Here is a 19,030-nt window from a genome sequence, read left to right on the forward strand (position 1 = left end):
CAGATTGCATAATCATTGAAAAAGTCTCATTAATTACACTGAGAGAAAGGAATAAATAGGTCACAAACATGAGAAAGAGTAAATATGAGGCAAGTCCCTTATATAGTTTAGTACTACCCAAGGACAATTTAAGAATCCTTTTCTAAAGTGCAACACTCTTCTAAAGTATTACCCTTTTGCATTAACCAGCACTCTCATCAGCTGTCTAAGCAAAGAAGCCAAAAACTGAACAGGTTAAAGCAACTATCATGACTGTACTTATCCTTCCTGAAATGCCAATAGTAAAACAGGAATTAAATGAACATTGTCTTCTATAAATAACACAAATTTTTTTGTAATTTTCTATTAGCTTTCCTAGTTGGAAAACAAAGTAACAGAGGTGTAGTTCTCAATACTGAATTCTTAAAATGAGTGCTAACGCTATATTAGGAAATCAATTACCTAAAATTTTCCACAGAAAAAGAAGGGGTATTTGACAAAAACTTTTTTATTCATCTTTCTTATTTTATTTATATTTAAGAACAATTAAGAATTCCTGTGTCAGGATACAGTCGTGCTCATGATGGGTATTTGTAACTGCTGGGTCAGTGTCATGGTTTGAGCCTGGCACAGAGCCAGTGCCCCCATGAAAATGCCCTCACCCTGGTGTCTGCTGTGAGATGTGACCAGGAATAAGCAAAACAGGCTCCAGCTTAAACATAAAGAACACTTTATTACCTAAACTACAGGAAAATAGGGAAAAACTATAAGGAAAAGAAAAAAAAATTGAAAACCTTACAAAAAAAACCACTTTCCTCCTCCCCACTACCTGAATTTCCCAATCCGATACATTCTCCCAAATCACCAACTGCCCAGCCTGGCACCACACTTTAGTATACTCAAACTTCAGTTCATGAAGAGGAGAGGAGTCCTTCTTGTTCCATAGGCTTCCCCTGGAAACACACTGAAACCTCGTGTGCTTCCATGTCACTTCGGCACCGCCCGGAAAGTCCTTTTGCCGCTTGTGACATCTTCCTTCCATGCCCAGTGCTCTCACCACCGTGCATGGACCAGAGCTGCTTTTAGGGTTGTCTTTTATGGATGCCTTGTCTCACTCCAAAAAGGCACAGTCTCTGTTTTAGGACATCTGTCCCCCCCATATTTTTCCAACCCCCTGGGGCCGAGGGGTCCTCACGATGAACCCTCCTAGTTCTGAGCCACTGCTTCCCCCCAAGTGCAGTCTCTGTGTCACAGGAACAAACTGAGTCCATGGCCACAAGAAAAGTCCAGCCAAAAGGCCACTCCAAATCATCTCTCCCCATTCAATCATCTCCACGTTCTTCGGGCCAGGTCCTTGTCTCATCTCATCTCCTATCTCCCTTCTTATTCAGCTTCGAGGAGGATTAGCATTTTTGCAAGGCCCCAATCATGAAAGAAAAGGGGTTAAAACTTTCAGTCTCTGTCTGTCCCGGAGCTGCGGCACTCCCACACACGCTGCCGCTCTGGCCGGGCACTCTTCCCCCCCCCTTCTCCTCCTGGGCCGGCTGCTATCACATTCGGTGTCGCCGGCTCTCCTCTCTCCCTCCTGGGGGGGGGATGGCTGCCCGAGGGCTGACTCCCTGGGCTCTTCCACCCTTCCATCCTCGAGGGCCTTCTCACCCCCCATCTCTGTCCAGGCCCCAGGCCTACCGCATGGCAGCCCCTCCCCTGCCCAGCAGCAGCGGCTGGACAGGGGAGGGTGATCTGACCTCTTCGCCTCGACGTCCCAAGAGAGCCTCCCAGGGCCAGAGCTCTGCTTTTTAACCCCTGTGTATTCTCGGAGGTGTGTCCAAACCCCACTGGCTACACCAGGTGCCAGTATCAAACTCAGAACATCCATTGGTTTGACCACAGCATCCCAGAATTCCCACTTCTTCCTGGTCAAACCACCACAGTCAGACACCAAACTCAAAGACGCTGTTGTACCCAAGTCCCCATCAAGCTACAGTGATCTCATCGAGATACTCCAGGAATTCTAACAGCACAGAACAGAAACCAGAAGGTTCAGGAACCAACATTTCACATACAACAAAGCAGGACATCATAGAAGCCTTTGAAGAGAAATATATGGTATAAATAGATGCCATTGTGTGTTGGTTTTGGCTGGGGTAGAGTTAATTTTCTTCACAGTACCCCATATGGGGCTGTGTTTTGGATTTTTATTGAAAATGGTGTTGATAAAACAGGGATGTTTTCATTATTGTTGAGCAGTGCTTACACAGTGTCAAGAGCTTTTTTTTTTCCAAGAAATTTTTTTCTTTCCAAGAGCCTTCATACCACCCCACCAGTCAGTGGGCTGGGGATGCATAAGAAGCTGGGAAAGGACAGAGCCAAGACAAGCGATCTCAACAGACCAAAGGGATTTTCTATACCATATAACATGCTCAGCATATAAGCCAAAGGAAGGACGGAGCAGTGACATTCAGAGTGGTGGTGTTTGGCTTCCCAAGTCATCATTTTGGCTTATGAAGCCTGGCTGTTCTGAGGATGGTTGAACATCTGCCTGCCCAAAGAAAGCAATTAATAATTCCTTGTCTTGCTTTGCTCATATGTAAAGCTTTTATTTAACCTGTTAAACTCATCCTATGTATTTTCTCACTTTTACTCTACTGATTCTCTCCCCCATTCCACTGGTGAGAAAGCAAGGGAGCAGCTGTGCGGGGCTAAATTACTGGTTGGGATTAAACCATAACACAGTGGAAGATTAACTGCGTCCCTTTTGGTCCCTCTTTTGCATATCCTAGGTCTACTTACTTATATTTTGGTACAAGAAAGAGGAGCATTAACTTCAGTTTCTAATTTTCATCTGTTGGAAAAGTCATGTTTCTTCTGGGAACCAAAGCCTACAGGGAATATGGTTTTTTAGGACATCAAAGCAGAGAAAAAATTCACTGTAAGCTATCAACAGACTTTAATCTCTGGTTTCAGACTGTCAAAGTATAATCCTCTACTGTTAAAAAAAATTAGATACTTAGGGGTTTTTTTTAATATTCTTCATACTGAACAGGAATCAAGCAGGAAACAATGAGTTCACTCCCTTCACTGTAGTGAAAGGAAAACAACTAGAAAAAAATGCTGTAGTATATGTTCTGTTATCTGAGACCCTGACCCAACAGAAGAGTAGAATTGTTCCTATCAACTTCAGCAGGATTGCTGAGTTGTATACCATTTCATGGAGGTTTTGGGGTTTTTTCTTTGCTGATTCACATGTGCCTCTTGAGCAGGCTGAAGAAGTGTTCAAAACATGAGAAACAAAAGGTAGTTTAAAAACAAGCTCTCTGAATCTACAACCTGGCTGTGCTTTGTCAGGTTATTTTACAAATTTGTAGAAACCTGTGGTGGTTTGACCAGGAAGAAGTGGGAATTCTGGGATGCTGTGGTCAAACCAATGGATGCTCGGATTTTGATATTGGCACCTGGTGTGACCAGTGCAGTTTGGACACACCTCCGAGAATACACAGGGGTTAAAAAGCAGAGTTTCGGCCCTGAGAGGTCTCTTGGGACGTCGAGGCGAAGAGGTCAGATCTCCCTCCCCTGTCCAGCCGCTGATGCTGGGCGGGGGAGGTGCAGCCATGCGGTAGGCCCGGGGCCTGGACAGAGATGGGGGTGAGAAGGCCCTTGAGGATGGAAGGGTGGAGGAGCCCCAAGAGACAGCCATCGGGCAGCCATTCCCCCCCCCAGGAGGGAGAGAGAGGGAGAGTCGGCGTCTGAATGTGACAGCAGCCGGCCCAGGAGGAGAAAGGGGGGGGAAGGGTGCAGCCCGGCCGGCCGCAGCAGCAGCGCGTGTGGGAGTATCGGAGTCCTGGGACAGACAGAGACTGAAATTTTTAACCCTTTCTTACATGACTGGGGCCTTGCAAAAATGCTGATCCTCCTCGGAGCTGAATAAGAAGGGAGATAGGAGATGAGATGAGACAAGGACCTGGCCCGAAGGATTGTGGAGATGACTGAGTGGGGAGAGATAATTGGAGTGGCCTTTTGGCTGGACTTTTCTTGCGTGGCCATGGACTCAGTTTGTTCCTGTGACACAGAGACTGCACTTGGGGGGGAAGCAGTGCCTCGGAACCAGGAGGGTTCATCGTGGGGACCCCTCGGCCCCAGGGGGTTGGAAAAATATGGGGGGGACAGATGTTCCAAAACAGAGACTGTGCCTTTTTGGAGTGAGACAAGGCATCCTTAAAAGACAGCCCTAGAAGCAGCTCTGGTCCATGCACAGTGGTGACAGCACTGAGCATGGAAGGAAGATGTCACAAGCGGCAAAAGGACTTTTTTTCCGGGCGGTGCCGAGTGACATTGGAAGCACACGAGGTTTCACAGCGTGTTTCCAGGGGAAGCCTATGGAACAAGAAGGACTCCTCTCCTCTTCATGGACTGAAGTTTGAGTGTACTAAAGGGTGGTGCCAGGCTGGGCAGTTGGCGATTTGGGAGAATGTATCGGATTGGGAAATTCTGGTGGTGGGGAGGAGGAAAGTGTTTTATTGTAAGGTTTTCAATTTTTTTTCTTTTCCTTATAGTTTTTTTTCCTGTAGTTTAGGTAATAAAGTGTTCTTTATGTTTAAGCTGGAGCCTGTTTTGCTTATTCCTGGTCACATCTCACAGCAGACCCCAGGGAGAGGGCGTTTTCATGGGGGCACTGGCTCTGTGCCAGGCTCAAACCATGACAAAACACATTTGGAGTAGATGGCATAAAGCCTTCTTTTTATCAAGACAGCTGATTTCCAAAGTACCCATTAGAAAATAAATTAATAAATAGAACAGAACTAAAACAAAAAATAAAAAAATCCCAACTTTGCAGGAGAAACTGACTACAATCCTTCTGAGACACTAAACCAGGCTTACCATATATCAGATTTTTGTAATACAGTCAAGCATTAAGTGAGATTAAGAGTAGTGGAGAGACTACAAGCTTACACTGTTATTGCATGGAAATGGCCAGAGAACAGGTGAATTTGAACCTATAAAGCTTTACACACTGGTCACCTTCACACTATTACTATCATGTGCCTTATAAGCTACCAGTGCCTGATGGAAGGGAAGCCAAGGGCAGCAAGGCAGCATGCTGAGGACTTCAGTCCACATCACAAGCTCAGTCTGGTTTATAATGCACCTACAGCATCTCAGTTTGTGAGAAGAGGATAATGTGTTTAAATCATGAGTACAATCCCTCCAGCAACTAATTTCTACTGTGAATGGAGTTCATGTTCCTGAAGTCATGGATTTAATTCTAACAATTAAAAAGACAGTACAAGAAAAAAAGTAAATAAAATATTGGCCTTGTTCCAAATTAACCTCACAGAACAAGCTGAGACAATACATGCCATGGCAGTAGCCAGTAAATAGCACAGGAGATTAACAGCTTTTTGTCAACATTAAAAAAAAATCTGCAGAGAAAGCTCACTATATATTTGTTAGATTTCCTATAGAAAATTAAATGGCATGAAAAATGCACCTAAACAAATTAATGAGGAAGAGCTGGACAGAATACAGCAACAGCAACCCTACTTTTAAATGTTGCCTTCACAAGTGAAGACATGACAGTGACAGACTATCAGATACCCACTTGAGAACCCAGATGTAGCTCACTGCTACAAACAAAGGTCACACTCCTCATTGCAGGGTATCTTTTAAGAGCATGCTTTGGACAATGAAAACAGTCAGTGAAATTATTCTTCAGCATTTGACTACGTGTTATCACCACACCAACAGAGAGACTGCAATGCCCCAGCAAAAAAAGTGTTTTCAATATCTAGCCGCTTAAAAAACTACTGAAAATCTTGAACTTGGCTTACAAGGCTGTAAAGATGGCCCAAAGAGTGAGTTTTAGTTTATAAATGTTTATGTGGACATAAAGTAGTCTTCCTGCATGACAAAGATGTGTCACAAATGGCTGATCTTTCACATACCAAGTAATTATCACCATGTTTGGATTTGAGCATTTGTGTTACTTCTTGTAGATTGTGGAGGTAAGTTTCCTCAGAACAGCCCGCAGGGAATGATACAGCAATAATCCGCTCTGTGATGTAAGTGAGGTCAAGTTCAGAGCCTTCCTCCATAATGTGATCCAAGTCTGCACTTCTGGAAGAAATTAGATGTGGCAGTTTAGAGCACTGTAGCCAAGAAGAAACATGGCATATTAATGAGAGGAAATTGCAACTTAGACTCCTACAGCCAAGCATCAGATGTTTCCAATAATTTCATTACAGTTACAACTCACTAAATGCCTACAGAGTAGGCATTTATTAACTGAATACTCAAAGTATTCAGTTCAGAACACAAATGGAGTTCTTCACCAGAATTCTTCACATTAAAACTGTAGTGAAAAAATCTCTGCAACCAATAATGTGGAAAATTAATACAATCAATTTGACAAATACTAGCACAACAAATTTGTTAGTCAAATAGAAATGTATAGGTACTTCTGTCTGTACACATCTCTCTGTAGAATTCTGCAAATGCTTTACAAATTGGAAGTTTGACCAGCAATCTGCAAAACACTGCAGATCTTGAAGGCTGCTCTGAGTAAAACTGAAGTGAATCTAAAACTAGTCCCCAAAATACAACAGACATGAATGTAATTAAAATAATTTCACTGGTTAGTATACAAATACTTCTCTTTCTTTTCTAGGTGATGGAACTTTAACACAACTCTGTCCTTCTTAATAAAATATCAGAAGATCAGTTCAGTAAATATGCCTAGTTGTTTTCTCATGTAGGCATTGTAAAAATGGAACTTGCATACCAGATCATATCTTGCAGAAGACTGAACTCACAGAAAACCACAAATAACAAAGCCTAAGCCCATCACCACAGCACATAATGCTGCTACATAAATTTGAAAGAAATACTTGCCGTGATACTTTGTCACAACTGAAAGATGAGTTCTTCAAAACACTGCTGGAATTCTGGAACAAAGAAAGCAGAAAAATCAATCCAGAACCTTAACTTGCTGTCACTGATGTCAATGTTTCTACCTTTTTTCCTCATTTATGATTTGAAAGACTGTAACAACAAGAGGATACAAGAGGATCATTGCCCTATGTTTTGAATGCAAACACTGTGGTTATGCCCAAATTTTGTCTAACTTTCTATTACTTCTTCCATCTCACCACTGCCAGAAAAGTCTTTTGAGACATTTTTAGTGCTCTTCTTGGCATTAAGATTAGAGAAAACATAGCGGGCTTTGAGAAAATGCAAATTGAATTTTTGTATAAACCTGCAAAAGAAGTTCCTCTCCACTGATTTTCTCATGACAATATTGAAATATATACTTATGTATCAGACTCCTGAGAATTTATTCCTGAGAATGTGTAGTAGTTTACTTTTGTAGTTCCATTTCTTCAGTAATAGTAGGAATGAAAAAGTGTAAAAATATACTCCCACATGAACCATAGTAATAGTATTTGTCTCACCTAATTGTAGTGGTCTTAGATTTAAGCTCCAGCGTTATTGTCATCCAAGCTCTGTATGTAACAGAGAGAAAGAGATATCTGGAGGGGGCAGTATCTCTTCCTTCTAGGACAGGTTTAAAAAGAAAAAAACTCTACAAAAAGACCGCTACTGATATACTAACATTAAATAAAAATAAATAATATTATTCAATTTACATTTAGCCGTTTCTATATATACTTTTTTAGCTTGTGTATATTTTATTTTATGTATTTTTAATTAATGTGTTTTGTATATTTTTAAATTTAGCACTTAGATACAGATATATTTTGATACAGAAAAACAAAAGTTCAATTTAGTATCATGTATCAGTAAATCAATAAGAGAAAGAGTACTCCCTGCTCTAAATTCATGCTTAATATACAGACACATGCACATAAAAGCTTATTTATCAAGAGTTAGGGCTCAAAAACTGATAAATTTTATCAATTTTGGCTATACACAAGTATTCCCAAACCAAATAAACTGTGTTTGAATGGAAGATGTCTTAGAACTTTCCATAAAATGATGCCGTGTATCAAAATCTGGGAATAGCTAAGACACATAAGCATGAAAGTGACACATTTTCTTTCAGAATTTCTCAAAGTCAACTGTTCTGGCAAATTTTAAAGCACAACTGATGGCATGAGGTGCACTTCATGTAAGTGTTTGGTCCCAGTTTCACTAGTTTCTGTCTTTAGGTAGACAACAGAAGAGGAGGAAACTTCATGGTATTTTCAGCCTCTTTTTTACCCAATCCCTTCTTAGAATTTTAAAGGCTTTAGATAATATACCATGGGTACAAAAACAAGTAAATAACTATAACTGAAATTCAAGACATAGCTTTTGGTGTATTTTGTTTTGGTTTTGTAAATAGAAAGCAATTAGAAGCAGGACTCTACACTTCCTTGGTTTCTGTTGGCAACAAATGTATCCATTGCTGAAGTACTTCTTCAATTTACTAAAAATTTGATGACTAAACTGTCATGTATCCTGAATAATCAGACACTTAAAACAGATTCCTCTGGTAAGAAAGTTAGTGATAAAATCATTCTCTATTTCACATTGTTGTGCCAGATAAACTAGAATAAATCCTAGTAGCATTCAGTGTATAAGCATATGAACAATAACATAATGCAAACCACTAGCAAAAAAAACCATTAGTGAGATATATATTTACTGTATGCATGCTGTGTCACTAAACCATCAGAATACAAGTTTCCCCAAACAGGATTCAGCAGCATAGGGCAGACCATCCTTAAAGTCAAATAATGTCCATCCAAGTGAAAACAAATAAACACTGTTTTCTGCTTGCTATACACTGGAGGGATAATGGCAAAAAATTTGACTAACCTTCGAAGATAGCAAATGCCATCTGGCATATCCCAGAATGGACAATTACACAGAAAATCTCACAAAACTAGGTATGATTTTCATTTCCTGACAACTAACAGCAGTAGAGATGATGCAGGGCAATGAAAAACAGTGGTTCCGTATTGAGTGTTTTAATCACACCTGGCTAAAAATTCAGAGTTGCAACTACAACAGATTTGGTGAAACTAGTGCTTGATATGTTGTGAGTAGGACAGACCACCCTGAGATTATTGTTCTGTTAATTTCTCCCCATGATTCTTGTTCCTCTGCTTCCCTGGGAATGCCTGGCAATGCTGCCATAACCTGTACATCTGACAGTATAACCAGTCATATAAGAAACAGTTTTCAATAAAGTAAACACCTTCCATTCACGTATTTATTCAGTTTTAAGCAATTTTGATATTCCAAACAATACCACATAGAAGTTCGTAAGCAAGTGCAAGGAAACATTTGGTCAAATTTACCTGCATTTGTATGAAGTAAGCAAGTACAGGCAATAGCTTCTCAACAAACAACTACCTTCTCTCCAGTCACAGATTTGAATTAATAAGCAGATTCATTGCATCCAAGGTACTGTGTCATTGCCCCTTTCCAGAAAAAACTCAAGCCATACAACTCTCTGCTTTGACACACTCTGTATTCCTTCTTTCACCATTATTGGCTCCTGCACCTAGTACTGGACTCATCACAGAGCTTGTGATGCCAACTTTCTCAAAAATTAAGTCCTCAGACAAAACCATCTGTATTGGTTTTGCACAGCCTGGTATTTGGTAGCAGGGGAGCCACAAAGATGGCTCCTGTGGGAAGCTGCTGGAAAAGTCACCAGTTTTGCTCCTAGTCAGAGAAGAAGAGGAAGTGAGAATGTGTGAAGGAAAACAACACAGCCACACCAAGGTCAATGGAGAAGGAGGGGGAGGATGTGGTCCAGGCACTGGAGCCAAGATTCCTCTGCAGGCTGTGGAGACCATGGTGAAGCAGGTTGTCCCCCTGCAGTCCATGGGGGATGTAGAGATCCAGCCACAGCCCATGGGGGAGGTGTCCACGTTGGAGCACATGCCTGTCCTCCAGGCACGTGGATGCCTAGAGGAGGCTGTGATCCAGTGGAGGACCCAGTGGAAAGAGAGGGTCCCTGCTTCCAGGCTGGAGCAGCCTGTCCTTGGAGGACTGCACCCCATGGAAAGAGAGACCCATGTCACAGCAGTTTTGGAAGGACTGCGCTCATTGGAGGGATGCACATTGCAGCAGGTGCAGAAGGCAGCTGCTCGTGAGAGTGGACCCACACCAGAGAAGTTCATGGAGAACTGTCTCCCATTGGAGGTACCCACAGTCTCACAGGGGAAGGACTCCTCTCCCAGAGCAGCCAGAGAAAATCTCAGTTATGAACTGACCAAAATCTCCATGCCCTGTCTCGCTGTGCTGTTGGTGGGAAGGAGGGAGGGGCTGGGGGGAAACAGTGTTTTAAGGGCTTATTTTACTTCTCATTGTCTTCCTCTAATTCTGTTAGTAATAAATTTCACTTTGCAACCTTAAGTTGAGCCTCTTTTGCCCTTGAAGTGTTTTTTCCTGCTCCTTATCTAAACTTGTGAAGCCTTCATCAACATTTTTTCCTTCTCCTCTGCTCACTGTGGCAGGGGAGGGTGAGCAAGCAACTCTCATGGGTGCCTGGCATTGGGCCAGTGTCAAACCATGACACCATCCCAGAGTCCCTTACAACCACGACATGATACAGAAGCTAAGAAACAGTCCCATATTTAATTCTGAATCATTTTCACCAGCTCACAACAATACCTAGACATGTTTCCCAGTACAATTCACTTTGTTCAATCTGCGCTTTAGTTTAATTGGACTGTTTGGCTCACTTTCTACACTGCTATCAGTGCAAGTGTACAAAGTGAGCCAAACAGTCCAATTAAATTAAAGCGCAGATTGAACAAAGTGGACTTTTGAGATCAGTCCTGTTTATTCACCTTCTTCTGACACCAAAGAGGGTGAATTTCTTAATAGATTTCCTGGCTTGCCTCAAATAACAAGCTTGTGCTTGTCCCACACAGCAAACAGCATCTCATATCTTTACAATCTTACTTTAAGCCGCTTCACAGCTTCAGAGCAAAAACATGACAAAGACCATGTATAGGCCATCTCACACCATGTGGCACAGAGATGGCATTGAGACAACTTTTCCACAAGTCCAGAAATAGAAGGAATAACCTTTCTGCTAAATCTGCATCTCCTGTCCTATTCTGAAAGGCTTGAGAAGGCTACTCAAAGAAATTGAGACAATCAAGTAAAAAATAATGTCTGCAAAAAAAAAGACGATCTGTAAAAAAGTCATTATTTCAGCTAGATGATGATTTTCAACTTTTCCAAGAACAGAAAAAGGAAACTTGGCTTACAGCCAGTAAGCTTACATACCTCATTAGGCTTACACAGTTCATAGGCTAAAATCCTCTGTAATAGAGCTTCTGACACCAGAAAGATTATGAAAAGGACAAAGGATGAAGGTGTGGGAAATAGAAAGGTAAGAAGATTTCTAGAAAGCTGTAAAAGCAGGCCTTAGAAACAGAAAGGACATACAAAAACCCACTTTTTTAACACAGTTGTTTAGTCTTCAGGCAACTTTAGGAAAGAACAAAAGCAGAATTTGTGAGTTGAAATATATGGGAAAATGTTTTGCCAAAAAATAGTTTATGAAAGGTATAGAGCAAAATCAAGTGTTACACTGGTGCTGGCTAGTTTTAATTGCTTCTTGCAGTGCAGATTTGCCTGTAGAACAACCAAAAACAAGTGACCTCTGGGTGACCTTAGCCAGGGCAACAGGCTCAGACACCATATGCCTGTCCAACTCAAACACAGAAAAGCCTTTTTCAACCTGTCTAGTCAGTGTGCCAGTGAAAGATATGCCGATACCCATCAGAGAGGGATCATAATATATGATCCCTTGACCAAAAAACAAAAGTAAGCCAGGTGAAGTTGCCAACGGGAGCAATCCTTAGTTAATTGGGACATTTGGACTAAAGAACTTCCTAAAGCACCTTCTGAACCCCAAGAATTGAAGATTCTTAGTTCCTTAACAATGGGTTTCTGTCTTACATTTTTAGATAGCAATTGGAGAGACAATGATCCTCCAAAATACAATGTCACTCACAATTACCCTCCTTACAGAAACTTGAGCTTTTGGTGTAATTACTCAGATAGTTGGGGTGGACTTTCTGGGGTTGAACAATATCCAAGACAATTACCAAAAGGATATTTCATTTGTGGAGATAGGGCTTAGCAAAGCAATATATCATGCCTTGAATGTAGTCCATGCAGTATTAGACAACTTACTGTGCTAGCACCTAGTACTAAAACAGTCATTAAGAAAAAACATAGAGGAAAAACATTCACCCATCAATATGAAGAAAATTGAAAGAGTGATTTTAGGCCCTAGAAAGCTGTGAAAAGAGTTTCAGCAGGTTTGCTTCTATCCCAATTTACTTCTGCCATGGCAGTGAAACAGATCGAGTTAGATGTTGGCTGAGTAAACAAATCAATGCCACTTTAGCAATTAGTGATATGCTAATAGATGTCAGCAGTGTTAGACATACTACCCTTCAAAATAGAGCAGCAATATTCTTTTACTGATACATAGACATGGTTGTGAGGAATTTGAAGGATTGTGTTATATGAATCTGTCTGATCATTTTGAATCCATTCACAAAAGCATACAAAAGCTGAAAGATCTAACAGCTCAAATCAAAAAAGACGGTAGATCATAGACAATTTGTTCAAAAGATAGAGCTTTACACCTTAATTAAAGAAACTTTGTAAAATAGATTTATATGTGTTATTAGTTTTAGTGGCAATACTAGTAATAGTACCTTATATACTTCAGTATGTGCAACAAATGATAGAGAAAACTATCAAAGAAGTTTTCATCGTACAAGAGAAAGATATATCCCATAGAATCACAGAAAGTTCTCAAGATCTTACAGAGGTAGTAGATGCAAGTATAGACATTAATAAAGGCTTTAAATTAAGAACAAACAAGACTTATTAGAACAATAAATAGTAATTACTACCAGATTTGACTTTGTCACAGACATCTTTTCATAAAAATCCTTTCTTTAGGATTTTTCCCCTTTCTCAGAAGCTGTGGCCTCAGCAACAAAATGTAAACAATTATTATCTGCTGCTGTGGAATGCAACAGGTGCGTCCGTTTGGATTTACTGACCACTTATGGCAGAGCTGTTCTTGCTTTCTGCCTGGACACAGAACTTTATTATTCACTCCTTTTCTATTCTTAGTGTAGCTAGCATTCTGAGAACTTTCTCTCTATTTCTTTTTACTATAGTAATAATGTAATATATATCATAAAATAATAAATCAAGCCTTCTGAACATGAGGTCAACACTCTTGCCTCTCTCTTCACTCTGAAAAACCCTTGCAAGCCCTGTAACATCTGGTGACCCCTCGTTGGAAGAGCAAATTAATTTCATGAGACCCCAGAGGAGCAAGAGCTGCACTGGGTAAACCCCGAATGTGTGGCATTGATGGTTGCTTCACAAGTAACCACAGAAGTGGATTCTAGCCAGGAGCTCAGGAACTGAAGATCCTGATTTGGACAGAGTTCACAGCAAGGCTGACCACAAAGAGAACCTTCTGAAAAGCCTCCAGGAAGATGTTCGGAAAGAGCAGCAGTACCATGGAGCTGGCCAGAGCATGCTGGACTCTTTCAAAAGGTACTGTTGGCTTTTCTCTTCCTGAAGATGCAACCCTTCGTAGTTTGTGGCTGCTGATATGGGGGACAGCCCCCATAGAGGATGAGGTTCATGTTTCTCCTTCAGAGGAGAAACTTATTGCCCTCTGGCAGAAATGGGATGAAGAGGATGGAATTCTCCTGTTGGAGACAGATTTCTGTGAGTTTTTTCGATGGGCAAAGCTCTTTGGGTTCTTTACGAATGTAGTGTATGTTCTGGATGTTTTCGTATGGGAGTGCATGAAATCCATTTTCCAATTCGTTTGGGACCGTGGTGTGGGATACCCCCGCGTTTACACAGTCGTCTTCTGTGTATTCTTTTCTATCTTGAAACGGAGAGCAGCTGTTTTTCACTGGATTGCTAACTGCTACAGGCTCGCTCCATTTCCCCTGAATTCAGCGGGAGAAGACCCTTTGGGGGATGATCTGCTGCTTTCCAGCCCCCCTGCTTCCCGGCGGGGGGTGAAATTTCGCCGCGAGAAGTTTTTTTTACTGCCCCTTTGGAGCATGCTCCGATGGAGCGGTCCTTCTTCCCCCGTTTTCCCTCTCCGAGGGGATTGGAAGGGGGTGCCGCCCCTGGAAGCCCGGCAGGACCCTTCACAGGCGCCCTCTTGGACACCACCCCGCTCAGAGAGATGGGGGTGGCACCGGTCCCTGAGGCCTCCCCGCCTGCCGGGCCCCGCGGCCGCCTCCCGGACCCGCCCCGCAGTCGCCTCCCTGGGCGGTCCCGCCCGCGGCTTCACCGGCTTCCCCGCCTGCGTCTGAGAGCCCAGAAACACCGCTCCCTGCGCCTGCGCCGCCCGTGTTGCTAGGAGACACCCTCGGCGACAACAGCGACTCGGCGCCGCCCCCCCTGGCTGTCCTACCACCTCAGCCATCCCCGCGAGCACCTAGAGAGCCGCCTCAACCCGCCCCGCGGGTGCGGGCGCTTCCCCGCACGGCTTCTCCCGTGGCTGTCTCTCCGGCAGCTTCCCCACCTGCGAGCTCAGAAACGCCATGTCCCGCAGCTGAGCCACTGTTGCTAGGCAACGAGGACGTGGCTGCTGCTTCCGGCTCAGCGGGGGAGGCATTCTCTCCGGCCTCGGCCCCTCCACCAGCCCCCTCGCCCCCCCCGCCACCTCCACCGGCCGCCCCAGCAGTTCTGCCGCCGTCGGGGACTTTGTCCTCCGTGTCTGCGTCAGAGGCTGCCCTGGAACCGGCGGCTTGTTCGAGCTCGGACCATCCTGGGCCAGTTGCCTTTGCAGCAGCGGCCGCAGCGGCCGCCCTCCCTTTCCATGGAGGAGGGATTGCTCGCTAGCTGGCTGTGGGTGCAGCCCATCTGCCTGCGTTCAAAATCAGCATTCTCGGCAGGTTGGGGGGTGTTTGGTCAGTTGCTGCCCCTTGGAGGTTGCCATCTCTGCTGTGCCTCTTGCGCCCTGGCGACGAGGGGCAGGTGGATTCGGCCGAAAGTTCTGCCTTTGGTCCCCAACCCAGAGGGGGTGGTGCCGTGAGGCAGATAGGAGACGAACCTGTTGCATTTGCATTGCAGAGGCAGAGGGCACAGCTGGAAGAGATCATGGCTTGCTTGCTCTGGGGAACAAACATCTCCAGAGCCGAGATAAGGATTTTTGGGACTGCTTCTATTTCCCTGCTGCTCGCATGCTTCAGTGATTGTGGGGAAAGGAAGCGTCTCACCAACCGTGCTGCCATTGTACTGGCAGCAGAGGCAGCAGAGTGCAGGCCTGTGGGAATGCAGAGCCTGCTTCGTGGGTTTGGCCTGGGCTGTTGGGCTCAGGTTCCTGGGCCGGGGACACCTCCCAGCCTCCTGATGGATTTGGGGGTTTTGCTTTCCCCTACCGGTCCTGACCTGCCTTTTGTGGGCCAGATCTGGGGTTCCTGGTCCATCCATGGGCCAGGACCCCCCAGGCCCCTTTCTCTGGCTCTGCTCTGCTGCTCTTTTTGATCACAAAAAAAAAAAAAAAAAAAAAAAAAAAGAATTTAAATAAAAAAGAATTTAAATAGCTGGCAGCAGCTCTGAAGCATTGAAGGGCCAGAAAAGGACATTCCAGAAATTGTTTGAAATTGTTTGATGACTGTCAATGGCTTTTGATAACTATTGAACTATTGATGCACTTTTCTGCAGCAAGCCCATTTCCGCACCAAAAAGGACTTTCAGATATGTCCAAGAGGAACATCTTCAGTCCATGGACCTTTTTCCTGAAACTCAGCTGTTTGGACTTGAATTTTCTTTGCATTGCTTTTTGCATTTTCTTAGATTGTAAGATTGTTTTAGTGATTTGATAAAATGGTATGTTCTACAGGTGAAGAAATTCCCTGTTCATTCCACACCAGCACGTGAGTGAGGTTTTGATTGGCAATAGATAACCTGTCAAGTGTTTGTCCTTTCCTCTGCATGTGCCCAGCAGAGAAAATTACAAACACTTTTCTTTTTAATTAAACTAAATAAAAAGCTGACATGTCACAGACATCTTTTCATAAAAATCCTTTCTTTAGGATTTTTCCCCTTTCTCAGAAGCTGTGGCCTCAGCAACAAAATGTAAACAATGTTATGTGCTGCTGTGGAATGCAACAGGTGGATCCGTGATTGGTCTTAGGTGAATGTTTGGATTTACTGACCACTTATGGCAGAGCTGTTCTCGCTTTCTGCCTGGACACAGAACTTTGTTATTCATTCCTTTTCTATTCTTAGTGTAGCTAGCATTCTGAGAACTTTATTTCTTTTTACTATAGTAATAATGTAATATATATCATAAAATAATAAATCAAGCCTTCTGAACATGAGGTCAACATTCTCGCCTCTCTCTTCACTCTGAAAAACCCTTGCAAGCCCTGTAACATGACTTCTGTTCTTTGAACAGACCAGATTTTTTACAGCATTAAAATTGCTGTAGTGTAAAATAGCAACACTTAAAACAAGCAAGAGAAGTGCCTCAAACAAGCAAAAAGAAATACGTATTATAATAGAGCTGTGTAATGCAAGATAGTTAATAAACTGCAAAGTGAATAAAGTTACTTTGTAGTTGTACCGAGGGAGAGAAATGTGGGAAATAGTAAAGGTAAGATTTCCAGAAAGCTGTAAAAGCAGGCCTTAGAAACAGAAAGAACGGAAAACTTAAGAGCTAGCTGCAGCTGCAAAGTCTGAAAGTAGAAAAAGTTATAATAGTACCGCAAGCAAGGACATGAAACAATAGCTTGAGTTTTAGGCTTGGCTAAGATAGACCTTAAGACTGCAGGAAAGCAGTGCAAGAAATGCTACGCTTAGCAAGATAGTAGAAGGTTTTAAGCTTAATAATGGTGTATGGTGTATTGTTAATAGAAAGCATACAAGCAAGCATTCTGTGAAGCAGGTGTACATGTTCTTTTAGTGATTGGCTAGAACAATTGTCTGTAAGCTTTAGCAATACGCTATTGGCTAGAAAGTTTTTTAAATGCTTTGTAACAAAGAAATCTTTGGCTGCTGCTGGTAGTATATGAACTGTTGCCATCTTCCTATTGTCTTAACCATGTAATGAGGTATATGCTGCAATAAAGCTCAAGGATGGTATCACAGCAGTCCCGTCCTGTTAGTGAAAAACCCCAACAGAAAAGGGAGTTTCAGTTTTGCCCCAGACAAATTCATCTGCATTTCTGCAGTACACTGAGTTACTACACAGCTCTGGAAAAGTAAGTAAATCAATGTTACCTACTAGTTTCCAATATGAAAGTAAAATTAGACCTGTGGGCCACACATGGGCTTAGAAATCCTGCATGGGGTTGTGACTTGCCCCTTTTGAGACTAGAATCAATGACAGACTAAGGAAGCTAAATGAAAAATCCAGCAGTTGCCCTTCCTAAGACCCAGTTGCTGGCCCTGAACTACAATACAATAGTATTAGCAGAAAAACGTAGTATCTACTTAAAAATTATCTCGGCAGAATATAAGAAAACCTGGTTTCAAGGACTGGGCTAATCTAAAGAGCTGAGTCAGCTGTACATCAACCATATATATACTCCTTTGAGGAACTGCACTACTGCAAACTCAGAGCTCCAAGATCTGGCATGCATTCACATAGCTCATCTGTTTCTCTCCTGGGCTCCCTCCTGAATGAAAGCATTGATAGGCATAAGGATCGATGAGTAGAAACCAACTATCTGAAATATCAATCGATGACAAAGCTGTGACTTAAAGATATCAGGACATTTTGAAAGAATGATATGTATCTACTTAGAATATAAGTATTTTATTTGTGCCCATTTTTAATGGTGCTATAAGCACCAGAGTATTTGATTAGCTAATCTGCATATAATTACATTGGTTTTACACAGATTTTAATCATCTTATGAAACTTTTTTTTTTTGTGTGATTGTTCACCATTCAAACAGCATAAATAAAAATACAAAGAGAGAGACTCATCAGCAAGATACCTGAATGCATTTGAACCAGATCTGTGATGTATTTTCATTCCTCAAGCCATGGACAGGAATCAGAAGAAATTCTCCAACCTATTCCAAGGCAGAGTGTAACAGTTCTATACACTCCAGCATACTGCAGAAAAAGGGCAATGAACTACATTGATCATTGGACTGCTCACCATAATAATTCCTACTGACATAGTGAAACATGTTTGGATGTTTTGCATGAGAACCAGAATTTGCATAATCTTTTGGCTTCTGGCTTTAGAATGATTTCAAGGGCAGAAAATATTCATGCTTTGTAAATAAAAATATCTCTGTGCTATTGTGTATCAATTCCTGTAGTAAATATAAATATTAATTTAAAATATTGTTTTAGTTGACTCCACAGAAGAGATTTATTTCTACTGCAAACAGCTATTTGTTTGAGAGCAAATTTAGTTTTGTTTTGTATACTGTGGTATAAAAATCCTGATCTGTTCCCCTGCCTAGTGTGACAGCAGGAATCCAGACAGATGTGACCCTTGCAAATGGCAGTGTCCACAGAACTTATAAATCCCAGCTTGCTTTCTCTCTTGGCAGCTGGCAAAGCTGCTCCCATGATTCTTTCATGGGACCTCCTACCACTTCACCCAAAACTGCCAGGCTTCCCAAACAGTTCACTGTAGGGCTTGTAGTCCACCTCAATTTTTAAAAAGTTTGTTGGGCCCTGGGATATAGAGTCCTACCTACCAATCTGCCAGGGCAAGAAGGAAAAAGGAAAGCCTTCAGAGTGGATCTCCTGACCTTCTCTCAGACCTAGTTAAGATGAAAATGATCAAAACTGAAGTAAAACTTTCACCACAAATTTAGACCGCCTGTTAACTAACAGAAGATTATGTGCACACAGTTCTTGAATAGAAAGTGACAGAATCATTTCTGCTAGCCTTTAGCTGAAACAAGAAGTTTGATTTGTTTTAAATATGACAATATTAAGAATAAAATAACATCCCATGAGGAAAGCCTTTAAATGTAAGAAAAGGCACTTTTGATTTCCCAAGTAAGAATGTGCTATCCGTGCCTCAGAGCTACCCTGAACACTA

At 42.4% G+C, this 19,030-nt stretch overlaps 2 protein-coding genes across 16 annotated transcripts in view; one reads left to right on the forward strand and one right to left on the reverse strand.

Moving 5' to 3' along the window:
- Positions 1-19,030, reverse strand: part of TNS3 (tensin 3) — a 201,999-nt gene that overhangs the window by 116,357 nt on the left and 66,612 nt on the right. For 14 of the 15 annotated variants that reach the window (XM_026798154.2, XM_074542013.1, XM_026798159.2 and 11 more), the window contains 2 exons: positions 6,868-6,920; positions 5,922-6,093 (listed from right to left, as the gene is read on the reverse strand). In XM_026798154.2, coding sequence (XP_026653955.1) covers positions 5,922-6,093; positions 6,868-6,920 — 225 coding nt within the window. Of the gene's footprint in view, positions 1-5,921; positions 6,094-6,867; positions 6,921-7,427; positions 7,479-19,030 lie in introns of those variants that run through there. The other variant, XM_014272992.3, reaches the window with a different exon arrangement.
- LOC141725205 (uncharacterized) lies at positions 9,679-18,284 on the forward strand. The gene is made up of 3 exons (XM_074527774.1): positions 9,679-10,081; positions 13,567-13,716; positions 14,216-18,284. Exons 1-3 carry the CDS (start codon positions 9,679-9,681, stop codon positions 14,851-14,853), a joined length of 1,191 nt encoding a protein of 396 aa, XP_074383875.1. The 3' UTR covers positions 14,854-18,284.

The sequence above is a fragment of the Zonotrichia albicollis genome, chromosome 1, assembly GCF_047830755.1.
Source record: "Zonotrichia albicollis isolate bZonAlb1 chromosome 1, bZonAlb1.hap1, whole genome shotgun sequence".
Classification (NCBI taxonomy): domain Eukaryota; kingdom Metazoa; phylum Chordata; class Aves; order Passeriformes; family Passerellidae; genus Zonotrichia; species Zonotrichia albicollis.

What these genes read in the sequence shown, in the direction of transcription:
- LOC141725205 (XM_074527774.1), top strand. Translation starts at nt 9,679, where the DNA reads ATGTGTGAAGGAAAACAACACAGCCACACCAAGGTCAATGGAGAAGGA. An exon ending in GGTGCAGAAGGCAGCTGCTC is followed by an intron (nt 10,082 to 13,566) that starts GTGAGAGTGGAC and finishes CTCTTCCTGAAG; the next exon opens with ATGCAACCCTTCGTAGTTTG. An exon ending in CCTGTTGGAGACAGATTTCT is followed by an intron (nt 13,717 to 14,215) that starts GTGAGTTTTTTC and finishes CCGGTCCCTGAG; the next exon opens with GCCTCCCCGCCTGCCGGGCC.